This window comes from Furipterus horrens, unplaced genomic scaffold (genome assembly GCF_987537825.1).
Source record: "Furipterus horrens unplaced genomic scaffold, mFurHor1.1.pri manual_scaffold_7, whole genome shotgun sequence".
Lineage (NCBI taxonomy): Eukaryota > Metazoa > Chordata > Mammalia > Chiroptera > Furipteridae > Furipterus > Furipterus horrens.
In genome coordinates, this window is record NW_028327177.1 from 65221373 (window position 1) to 65234313 (window position 12941).

Sequence of the window (12941 nt, forward strand, 5' to 3'; positions counted from 1 at the left end):
AACATATATGAACCCAACACAGAAGCACCCAAATATATAAGAAAAATCTTGGAGGACTTCAAGAAAGATATCGACAGCAACACATTCATAGTAGGGGATTTTAACATCCCATTGTCAAGAATGACTAGATCTTCTGAGCAAAGAATCAACAAGGATATTATGGCATTGAACAATACTCTATATCAAATGCACTTAATTAATATACACAGAATCTTTCACCCCAAAGAAACAAAATATACATTCTTTTCAAATGCACATGGAACATTGTCAAAGATAGACAACATGGTAGGACACAAAACAAGCCTCAACAAATTCAAGAAAATTGAAATCATATCAAGCATCATTTCAGATCTCAACGGCTTAAAACTGGAAACCAACCTTAAAAGAAAAAAATCAAAAACATTCAAATTCATGGAGATTGAATAACATGCTATTAAATAATGAATGGGTTAACAATGAGATCACAGAAAAAATAAAAAAATTTCTGGAAACAAATGAAAATGAACACACAACAGCCCAAAACCTATGGGACATAGTGAAGGTAGCCCAGAGAGAGAAGTTCAAAACAATACAGACCTACCTAAAATGGATAGAAAAATCACAAATAAACAACCTAACCCTACATCTTCAAGAACTAGAGGAAAAACAACAAACAAATCCCAGAGCAAGTAAAAGGAAGGAAATAAGATCAGGGCAGAAGTAAATGACATAGAGACTAAAAGAACAATTCAAAGGACCCAGGAATAGGTTCTTTAAAAAGATAAACGAAATTAACAAGCCTTTAACCAGCCTCATTAAGAAAAGAGAGAGGACCTCCCAGACCCCCATCACTGGTGTGGCTCAGTGGATTGAGCGCCGGCCTGTGAACCAAGGGTCACAGGTTCGATTCCCAGTCAGGGCACACGTTTGGGTTGCAGGCCAGGCCAGGTACCAAGTTTGGGGTGCGCAAGAGGCAACCACGCATTGATGTTTCTTTCCCTCTCTCTCTCCCTCCCTCCCTTTTCCTCCCTCCAAAGTCAAATAAAATCTTTTAAAAAAGAGAGGACCCAAATAAATACAATCATAAACAGAAGAGAAACTACATCCAATACCACAGAAATACAAAGGATTGTAACAAATTACTACAAACAACTATATACCAAGAAATTTGAAAACCTGGGGGAAATGGACAAAATTCTGGAAACATAATCTTCCCAAACTGAATCAAGAAGCAGAAAGCCTGAACAGACCAATAACATCTAGTGAAACTGAAGCAGTAATCAAAAACTCCCAGCATGCAAAAGCCCTGGACCACATAGCTTCACAGGTAAATATTACCAAACACTTAAAAAAGAGCCAACTCCAAGTATCCTTCTTATGCTATTCCAAAAAATTATGAAGAGGGAAGACTTGCAAATTCTTTTTGTGAGGCCAGTATTATCCTAATTCCAAAACTAGGTAAAGACACAACAAAGAAAGAAAACTACAGGCCAATATCGCTGATGAACACAGATGCTAAAATCCTCAGCAGAATATTGGCAAACTGGATTCAGCAAAACATTAAAAAGACCGTACATCATGAACAAATGGGATTCATCTCAGGGATGCAAAGATAGTATAATATTCACATATCAATAAATGTAACACACCCCATAAATAAAATGAAAGATAAAAATCACATTATCATATCAACAGATGCTGAAAAAGCATTTGATAAAGTACAGCACCCATTTATGATAAAAATGCTCAGCCAAGTGTGAATAGAGGGAGCATACCTCAACATAATAAAGGCCATATATGAGAAACCTGAAGTCAATATCATACTCAATGGGCAAAAACTAAAAGCTTTCCCCCTAAGATCAGGAACAAGACAAGTGTGTCTGCCTGCTTTTACTGCTTTTATTCAATATAGTATTGGAAGTTCCAGCCTACAGTGATCACACAAGAGAAAGAAATAAAAGGTATCCAAGTTGGAAAGGAGGAAGTAAAACTGTCATTATTTGTGTGATAGTGTACTTAGAAAACTCTACAGACTCCACCAAAAAATCACTTGACCTAATAAGTGAATTTGGCAAAACAGTGGGATACAAAGTCAATATTCAGAAATCAAAGGCGTTTTTGTACAACAATGAAATATAAGAAACAGAAACTAGGGAGAAAATTCCATTCACTCTAGTAACCAGAAAAATAAAGTACCTAGGAATAAACTTAACCAAGGAGGCAAAAACCTGTACGCAGAAAACTACAGAACACTGAAGAAAGAAATTAAGGAAGATACAAATAAATGGAAGCATATACCATGTTCATGGATGGGAAGAATCAACATCATTAAAATATCCATATATCCTAAAACAATCTACAGATTCAACACAATCCCTATTAAAATACCAATGGCGTATTTCACAGATCTAGAACAAATACTTCAAAGATTTATATGAAACCAAAAATGACCTTGAATAGCCTCAGCAATCTTGAGAAAGAAAACGAAGAAGGAGGGATCACAATACCTGTATCAAACTATATTACAAGGCTGCTGTAATCAAGACAGTCTGGTACTGGCATAAGAACAGAGACATAGATCAATGGCACCGAACAGAGAGCTCAGAAACAAACCCAGGTCTATATGGTCAATTAGTGTTTGAGAAAGAGCACAAGAGCACAAAATGGAGTAAAAATAGCCTCTTCAACAAATGGTGTTGGGAGAACTAGAATGGTACATGCAAAAAAACGAAACTAGACCCCCAACTTACACCATACATCAGAATAAACTCAAGATGGATAATATATTTAAACATAAACTGTGACACATAAAAGTCCTAGAGGAAAAAAAATAGGCAGGAAAATTTCAGATATCCCATGCAGCAATATTTTCACTGATACATCCTCTAAGGTAAAAGAAATAAAGGAAAGAATAAACAAATGGGACTATATCAAATTAAAAAGCTTCTGCAGAGTTACAGAAAACATCAGCAAAATGAAAAGGGAACTAACGGTATTGGAAAACATATTTGCCAATGATACCTTGGACAAGGGTTTGATTTCCAAAATATATAAAGAACTCACAGGACTCAACACCAGGAAGACAAACAATCTAATTTAAAAATGGGCAAAGGACCTGAATAGACACCTCTCCAAGGAGGACATATAGAGGGCCCATAGGCATATGAAAGGATACTTAACATCACTAGCCATCAAGAGATGCAAGTTAAAACCACAATGAGATACCACCTCACACAGGTCAGAACGGCCATTATTAACAAATCAACAAACAAGTCCAGGTGAGGATGTGGAGAAATGTGAAGCCTAGTACATTGCTGGTGGGAATGTAGACTGGTGTAGCCACTGTGGAAAACAGTATGGAATTTCCTCAAAAAACTAAAAATGGAACTGCCTTTTGATCCAATAATTCCACTGCTGGGATTATACCTGAAGAATCCTGAAACACCAATTCAAAAGAACCTATGCCCTATGCTCACAGCAGCATTATTTACAATAGCTAAGTGCTAGAAACAGCCTAAGGGCCCTTCGGTAAATGAGTAGATCAAAAAACTGTGGTACATTTACACAATGGAATACTAGGCAGCAGAAACAAAGAAGGAACTCCTACCCTTCCCAAAAGCATAGATGGAACTGGAGCGTATTATACTAAGTAAAATAAGCGAGGTGGCGAAAGACGAATATCATATGATCCCACCTATAAAAGGAACCTCATGAACAAAACATACAAATGAGCAAAATAGAACCAGAGGCATGGAAACAAGGAACAGACTGACAGCAACCAGAGGGGAGGAGAAAGAGGCGTAAGTGGAGAAAAAGGGGAAGAATCTAGTCAAGAAACAGGTATAAATGACCTGTGGACACAGACAACAGGGTGAAGATTGACTGTGGGAACAGGGGGTGGGTGAGGCAGGGGAGAGGAAAGGGGGAAAACTGGGACAACTATAATAGGAAAACAATAAAAAAGAAAAAGAAAAAAAAAAACCTACTGAATATTAGGAAAAGAAAAAAGAAAAAAAAAAAATGATGACGACGTCAACCCAGAGCTCCCTTCTCCCATGTGAGAACACAGTGTGAAGACGGCTGTCATGAACCAGGAAGTGGATCCTCCCGAGACATGGAATCTGCTAGTACCTAGGTCATGGGACTTCCAAGCCTCCAAAACTGTGAGAAAAAAATGTTGTTGAAGCCAAGGCTCTGAATTAAGTTCCATTTTTTCTATAGTCATAAACTGGCTACAAACCTTGGCAAGAATCAAAAAATCATTTGAAAAAAGGAAGGAAAGGAACACAAAAACCAGAACCCTGAATTAAGTGTTTAGAGATATGCTGGATATGTACTTGAATTTAAAATTTCACGTTGGAACACAAACCACTGCGTTTACCACCCTAAAGTGCTTTTTCTGGTAACACTCAATCTAAATGCCTAAATTGTGAGGAAAATATGAAGCCTGGGCTGTATTTCGAATCACTGAATCCTAGTATGTCAGCTGAAGGCCAAATATTTTTCAAAACTGGTAAGCCTGGTGTGTGCCTGATAGCACATTCCTGGTAACGTATTTTTTGACCACAGCCAAGAGAAAGAATCAGAGTAGGAATCATTGATGTGCAGACACTGGCTGTTGGCTCTTAAAATAGAAATTAACTTAAACTAGCTTAATAAGAGAGAGAGAGAGAGAGAAGATGTATTTATTATTAGGGTACATGGGTGCCTTAAGAAACCCCAGAGCAGATTCAAGGGCTGGGTCTGGACACTGAGATCCATGAGACTGGGGCAGTGATATGTATCTCCCTCTCCTCCTCCGTCACCTCTCTTCACTCTATATGTCTGCATAATCCTTCCCTCTTCCTTTAAACCAGCTTTCTCTGTTCTCCAGACTTCATGGCATATATGGCTGCTCAAGGCCCTTGAATTACAAGTTAAAGCCCAACACATGTGAAGAGACTAATAATTCTCTTTCTTTTCTTCCTAATCCCAAAATTCAAGGGATGGAACTTGGATTGGTTCCAACTCAATTCGACTACCTGTTTTAGTCTAATCGGGTTAGACCAATCTGGAAAAGGCCACATGGTTTTGACATAGCTGCACAAAGACCACTCCCTGAGTGGTCAGGGGTGGCTGAAGGTGTGCGGGGAAACTTCCAGAGGCATTCAGCATAAACAGGAAACAAGTGCTATGCTTGAGTGACTGCTTTCTGATGGAATTTTTACACCAACCTGTGCACTGTCTCAGGTGTCAAGTTGGATAATCAAGGTTGAAGGCATTGCCTGAGGCCTTGAGCGGGAAATAGTATGCCATTTTGGCCTTAGGCAAAGACCTGGATTTACAAAAGAGTGTGCAGCACCACAAAGTTGGGTCCCCATAGAAGCTGACAGGTCACAGTTGACAGGTTTCCACTTCCTCTACATTTAGCCACCACAGGAAGTCTCCTCTGACAGAACTGCTCAGCCCTTACTCCCTAGAGCCTGTACAAAAAATCTTGAGTTTTTGTTTTCTATAGTAAACATTCTGCCTGGCCTCAAGTCATATAATCTGATACAGACTATTTATATTACCTTGACTGCAACTGCACAGATTTAACTATGTTAGTATGGCAAAATGATTTTGCTTATCACTCAGGTAAAGCATGATTATCCACCTATTTGCTCAACCAATAACGCTAACCCAATTATTGCCTTTCTGCTTATTTACCAATCGCTCTTATATTAAAATATCTTTCTAATCTGTCCCCTCCATCTGAAAGTTTGGAATAGCTTCCCATTGATCTGCTGCCTCCAAATCTCCAATATATTTTGTACTAGCTTCAATAACTTCCATTTTAAAGAAAAATACAGTCCTTGTCACACCCTGTGCTTATAAATCTCTACTAGCAGAGGTCCCAAGTGTGCCTTTATATCCATCAGTACTACTTAAGATTTCTGGCCCTCACTCTTGACTTTCTGAATCAGAATTTCCTAGAGTGGGGCTTAGAAATTTGCCTTTTTAATAATCAGTTGCCTGATTCTTAGGTAACTAGTCCAGCATCAGTCTTTGGATTTGTATCATGGGACTGCTCTATAATAAAGAGTAAGTCCAGGCTCCCTGAACAAAATGCAAGTCAATTCAGAATCTGATACCAACCTACTTCCTAGTCTTATCCCCTCCTACTTTCCCTGCCCAGCCTTTCCTTTTATACTGCTGGGCATCCATGCATCTGCCTTCCGCTCCTCTTATCTACTTAGGAAACTTCTCATTCTTTAGGAACTGGCTCAAGTGTTATTTCCTCTTGAGAAGCCTTCCTTGACTGCCTCTAGCATTTATTCACGATTTAAGAGATTAACAGGCAGTTTAGTGTGTTGGTTAACAGTATTGGCTTTTCAACTAGACTGTTAATGGTGGAATCCAGGCTCTGCAAATTGCTGAGTGAGAAACTCGTTATTTAACTTCTCTGTGCCCTTTGTTGCCCTTATTACAAAATAGGAATAACAATAGTATGTGCCCAATACAACTGTTGTAAGGGTTAGTGAGCTAACGTATATAAAGTATTTGCCTGGAATATAGCAATTAGTCATTACATATTTGCTTCTGATCAATTTAAAACTCCCCTTTTCTTAGTTGTGATACAAAACTAAAAAAGAAAAAAAAGAAAAAAGAAAAAGTAATTTAACAATACAACTTTTCATTTATTTCTCAAAAGGTGACCGAAGATGATACACTAAATTAATTTTTTTGTATAAAGTCATTTGTACGGAAAAGACTTAGATTGTCTTTTGAAGTCATTCACTAGACAGGCAGGAACAATATGGAAATCTTAGCTATCTATGTTACAGGTCATTTTTGCTTGTTCACCCCAGCAACCATGTAGCCCCTCTTCACTTGCTTACCCCAGCTGCTATCTTAACCCCCAGTAGCCCAAACGTGCCAAGTGTTTATCAGCTAAAATCCCTCTAAAAAAAGAAAAAAAAAAAAAAAAAAAAAAAAAAAAAAAGGGGTGTGTGTGCAGTTTTCCCACCTGTCGCCTGTTACCTGACAGCTGCAGGAGCATGAGTATAATTTTTGCCTTTATAATTTTTTGCCTTCAAAAACCCTTTAGTTTGTGAGGCGGGGCGGTTCTCCCATCTTCTGTTTTTGTGTAGGAAAGAACCGTCCCTGGCCAGGTAAATAAACGCTGCAGTTTGCTTCTAAATTGCCTCGTTTCCTCTTTGCTTGCAAATGCACCATAACATCTACTTGGTTTTCAAAGAAATAAGAAAAAATAAGGCCTAACTTTGGGTCACTCTTTTCTAAATGTATAGAGAAAGAACTGAAAAATCTGGAACAAAATCTCACAGAGCAAAATTTCCATTACTTATAAAACAAACATTTTAGCCAAAAATATATTTCAAAAATTCTGTAGGTTTTCAAAAAAGCTAGAAACAGTACAAAAACTTTTTAGAGAAACTGCCCTTTCTCTAATTACTGAATATCTGAAATGGAAAAGGCAGAGTGATAGAAAAACTTGGTCATCTGCAATGAAAGGAAAACCAATTATGATTATGCAAGGAGAGAACTAAACAGGAAAACTAGATCTTGTGTTCAGATGTAAAGTGAACATCTTTGATATTACTAGATGCACTCTTTTTTTTTCTTATGTTGCTTCTCAAATATCAGCTATTACTGGAAACAAGGGTCAGCTCTTCCACAGAACACACTTCTCCTTGGACCTCTTCATTTATTCAGTAAATATTTACAGCGCACCTATTATTGTACATGCTTGGATACAGCAATAAACAAAAGAGCCAGGCACATGTGATGCATTCCTATGGTGCTTATCACAGGGACAACCTCTATTATCCTTCAAATTCAGCACATATTATACACTGCCATCAAGACAGGACCACATGGCTCCACCTTCAAAATGTCACCAGAAAATGCCAGAAGATAAAACCAATCTTGCTCCCACACCTTCAGATCATGGGTCTTTAAGTTCATGGGTCCCTAAGTTTAAATGGTGTGTTAGGGGAGTCTGTGAATCCCCTAATATTACATGCAAATATGTGGATGAACAAATCTGTATAAATTTGCCTAGATAGATAAGGTGATTTCACTGTATTTTCATGTGGGCCTAATGCCCCTCAAAGTCTAAACAGTCACTGCTCTATGGGTAAGAAAATTCCTACAATTCTGTCCTATTGAAAAGACTGCTGCCATATTCCAACAGGAGAGCACTTGGTAAATTCCTCACCTGACATTTAATATAGCATGATGTTCAATAATTTTATGACTAAAAAATTATGTTTTGCTCATCTGAGTTCTGCCCTCTGATGTTTTCAGTACCAAGAATCTAGTTGGCCTATTACACAAACACATCTTCCAAAAAACTGTTTATAGAACCTGGGCTCTGGGAACTCTTGTAATATAATCCTTGTGTATGATTGAACCACAGAAAAAATAACTCCTTAATTTGTGGTCAGAATAAGCACTGCACGACCTACAGTGGGTGGTGTGAAACTATCACAATTATAAAGTAACCAAGTAAATAACACACTATGTCTATAACAGATAAAATGTTATAAATCCAAAACATACATTGCTATAAATAAAGTCTGTGGTTATTTGTTGAGGTCTTCTAACACTGCAGTGACAAGGACTGCTCTTAGCATATTTTATAATGGAGTAAATGAAGTTATGTGACAGTAGATTCTGTGGCACCACATGTATCGTTTGGGCTAAGAAACGAGGTGAACTGTACTGAGTAGTAACTTTGGAAAAGTGTTGCCTTTAATATAAACAAACAATGCACTTTCCATTAGAAACCATGATAAGGGAGAAGAGGGCAGCAGGCTTAGTCCCACTAAATCAGCATGCCTGCAATTTGAGAAAACATTGAATAAGAGCAATCGATGTGTCTAAATGCATACTTGTTGACAGTTGTAATCAGAACATTTCCCCCTCAAATTAAAATAATAGATGTTAGGACTGGGAAGACTCTAAAAAAACATCAACAAGACAATGGGACTGAGGACCAAAGAAGATGTGTGATTTGCTCAAGCTGACAGAACAGAAATTGAGTTTCTTGACTCCCTTATGTTGCCATTTTTATACAGAAAAGTTCTTTTAAAAAAATTAATATATACCATATTTTTCACTACATAAGACACACTTTTTTCCCCCAAAAGTGAGGGGAAATGTCTGTGCATTTTATGGAGCAAATATTGCGTCACAGACCGTGATGTGTATTACCTGACATGTCAGCGGTGGCAACAGCTGTTAGAAGAGGAAGCCGTGGGCCCACACAAAACCCCTGGGGATGCTTAAATGTCCCACTTTACTTCTGAATCTCAGAGCATCCAGTCAGTTACCATCCGCCTCTGCCCATCATCCGGGACCTGGGAGAGTGGAGAGAGCCGCCTGACACTCCCAGCTACAACTGCTAACCTGTAGAATCAGCTGAGGCTAATAACGGGTATGAGGCACAGTGCCAATTGCCAATTGTCTTTGACACTGGGTGGGGTCTGTGTCAGGAGAACTGCTTCCAATCATCAATCACTGTGTCTTAAGCTCTGCCAATCATGAGAGGCAGATGGGTGAAGCTGAAGTAACATGTGCTTGGCTGGCTGCTGGCTACTGGCTTCTTTAGATGCCAGTAGCTGTCTCGTCTACCTCCATACTGTTTCCAGTGCACACCAGATTTCTGTGTGAGGAGGCCAGCAGTAACTAGGTGAGCAGCCATGAATGCTGAAGTTTGTAGTATATAAAGGGAGTTATGGTAGGGTCACTACTCTGGTAGTAGCACAGGCACTGAAGGGATTAAAGGGTATCACTAGCCATAACAAGCACTGGGGATAGTCTGCCAGAACCTGTAAATAGGATAGTGATACTCTCAGTGACTGTTACAACTAGTGGTACCTCTTAACTTCCTCAATGCCTGTTATTAAAGGCCCCCACAAAATCTAACACTAGCAATGATGAGTTCTTGGGGTTTGCAGAAAACCGGAAGAGTACTTCAACCTTAAAGTCTCTCATCATTTGTTAATGGCAGTGATGATGGTTTTTAATACTGCTGTTGACTGCTCTTCACTGCTCTTCACTTTACATGGTTGAAATGTTATTCTGTTAAATTTTATTCAATATTTTAGTACACCATCTGGTTCAGAATTTTTTTTTTCTTATTTTCCTCCTCTAAACCTAGGTGCGTCTTATGGTCAGGTGTGTCTTACAGTGAGAAAAATACAGTAACTCATGTACCATACAATTCACTCATCTAAAGATTCACCTATTACCACAGCTTTTTTTAAAACACTTTTATCACTCCAAAAAGAAACTTTATACCCCTTAGCCATCATCCCTCAAGCCCCTAGCCCTCATCCTCCTAGTATAATACTTTCTACTTGTAAATATTTGCCTGTTCTGGACAGTTCATGAAGTCATACAATCTGTAGCCCCTGTGACTGGCTTCTTTCACTTGGCATAATGTTTTCAAGATTCAGCCAGTTGTATCATTTATTGGTAATTCATTACCTTTTATGGACAAATAATATTCCACTGTATGGAATATATACACAAATATACATTTTGTTTATCAATTCATCAACTGGTAGACATTTGAGGTTTTTCCACCTCCTGGCTATTATGATAATACAGCTATGAACATTTGTGTACAAGTTTTTGATTGGACATATGTTTTCATTTCTTTTGGATATATACCTACGAGTGGAACTGCTGGGTCATATGGTAACTCTGTTTAAGTATTTAAGGAACTGCTGAAGTATTTTCCAAAGTGGCTGCACCATTTTAATTCCTATCCATTAGAAAGTTCTTGCTTTTAAAATCATAAAAACTAATCAGATTGCCCTGGCTGGTGTGGCTCAGTGGGTTGAGTGCCAGCCTGCAAACTGAAATGTTGCCAGTTCAATTCCCAGCCAGGGCACATACCTGGGTTGCGGGCCAGGTCCCCAAGTTGGCGCACATGAGAGGCAACCACGCATGGATGTTTCTCTCCCTCTTTCTCCTTCTCCCTCCCTTCCCTTCTCTCTAAAAATAAATAAATAAAATCTTAAAAAAAACAACTAATCAGATCATGAATACAAACTCCTTATTTTCTGCTAATAGGTAACTAAAGAAAAAACCCAAGTACTGATAAATGTATTTTAAAAAACCACATACTATTAGTTCATGAAATTCAGATGCAGAGTTCAGAACACAGAAATATAGCTTTAAGTTGCTATTTTAAAAAGGGTTATCGTGTAGTAAATACTCTTTATTACTTAAAACATATAAAAGTATGGTTTCAACATTTCTAGAATATTGAAAAATCTTAAACATGAATAAAAAAGGACACATTAAATTTTCTCAAAAACTAATTTATCTAGTCATGTGATATCTACATACCTTCAGTCATTAGAAGAAAAAAGGAACTAGCTTTAAGATAGAAAACTGATGGGTAGGTTATTCAACAGGCAAAGTTAATGCAGTATGTTGATTTGGAAAAGAAAAGAAAATCTAGCATCTACAACCATATAAGAATATTGAAGAGCTATTGTCCAATGTTTTGGTAATAAGCAATTTGGGAATGACTTATAAACTATGCAGAAAACTATATATTCTGGACAGCATGGGGCTTTGCTTCTATTTATTGGGTATGTTTCCTATGTACGAGAGAAAATGACTAAAACCACATACAAAAAAAACCCAAAAATCTGAATTTAGATGAAAAAACTGGAAGGAAATTCACCAAAATGATTGGTGGATATTTGAAGGTCTTTTTTTTTTTTTTAGCAGTATATGTTTAAATTGAGATATAACTGACATAGAACATTAATTTCAGGTGTACAACATAGTGACCTGAGACATGTATATACTGTGAAATGATCACCACAGTAAGTCTAGTTCATATCCATCACCACACACAATTACAAAATGGGACCTATGAAGTTTTAAAGTTTTTCTACTTAGAGAATTTCCCATAGCTTTTTTATGGGAATGAATTGCTTTTACAAGTTGAAAGAAAAAAATTAGTTAACAGAAATACCAACATAATATAAGTTTAGTAATTTGGCTTGATCACTGAAGAATATTAGCTTTGACACTGCAGTAATTAACACATGGAACAAACAAATTAAAGTTTCAATCTAAAATGAAGAAACAAGAGAACTGAGTTTGGTTTGGCCAGTAATATATTTTTAGAGTAAGCAAAATAATATATAAAACTGTGGCAGAATACTTGCATAAATACAAATTTATGTATTTTAAGCCATAAAATTTTAACATAAAAGGGCACAGCATCTGATGATATTCACAATGACAAGATGTATAAATACTTTTCTACTTTCCTTTTTATTATAAAAATGCAAGCAGGAATATTTTGCTTGGTTAATTATCCAATTCAAAAAAATGAACCTGAATAGAGCTACACACACAGAAATGTTGAAAGACCACACTATAATGTCATTAGTTAAAAAGACATACTTTGAAATTCAGACTAGAAAGGTCAACATGGGAAGAGTCCATTCCTTTATTAGTAGTTTATGGTTGACAATGGTGTGGCTGAATTTAGCTTAACTTAAATAAAATTACTTGATAATATCTCTGGTAAAGTGATTTGGTAAAACAGAAATCACAGTGTGTCCTAAGATAAACTACAGCTTATACTTAATAATATTTCTTAATTATTTTAGAGAAGTTAATTGCAACAAAAAAGTTGAAATGTAAAAAGCAATACCAGAGGCATGTTTTATTTGATAAACATGTCATTTAATATTGTAAAAGAAACAGAAAGCTCTGTCCTCAGTGGGCCGACTGTTCAGGATTTCATCCTCACAATGCACTGTGGAACAGGCAGGCTCCAATACAAGCTCTATGGTGCCCTAGGTTACTGCTCTGCATGACTTTTATAACTTCTCCAGGCCTCACTGTCCTTGCCTACAAGAGTAAATAATGTTGCCTGGCTCAAAATCTTACTGGATCTTATCCTTTCTCTACAAAACTCAATGCTATTTGCAGCAAAT

General features: G+C 37.3%; 1 protein-coding gene across 2 annotated transcripts in view; it reads right to left on the reverse strand.

Annotated features, from left to right (window-relative positions):
* The window catches only part of MRPS28 (mitochondrial ribosomal protein S28), a 114885-nt gene that overhangs the window by 51990 nt on the left and 49954 nt on the right, over positions 1–12941 (reverse strand). Inside the window, exon 3 of one of the 2 annotated variants that reach the window (XM_090283761.1) lies at positions 10870–10968. The exons of the other annotated variant lie outside the window; for it this stretch is intronic. Within the exon in view, the coding sequence (XP_090139887.1) occupies positions 10870–10968 (99 nt within the window). The remainder of the gene's footprint in view (positions 1–10869; positions 10969–12941) is intronic. 2 annotated transcript variants of the gene reach the window in all.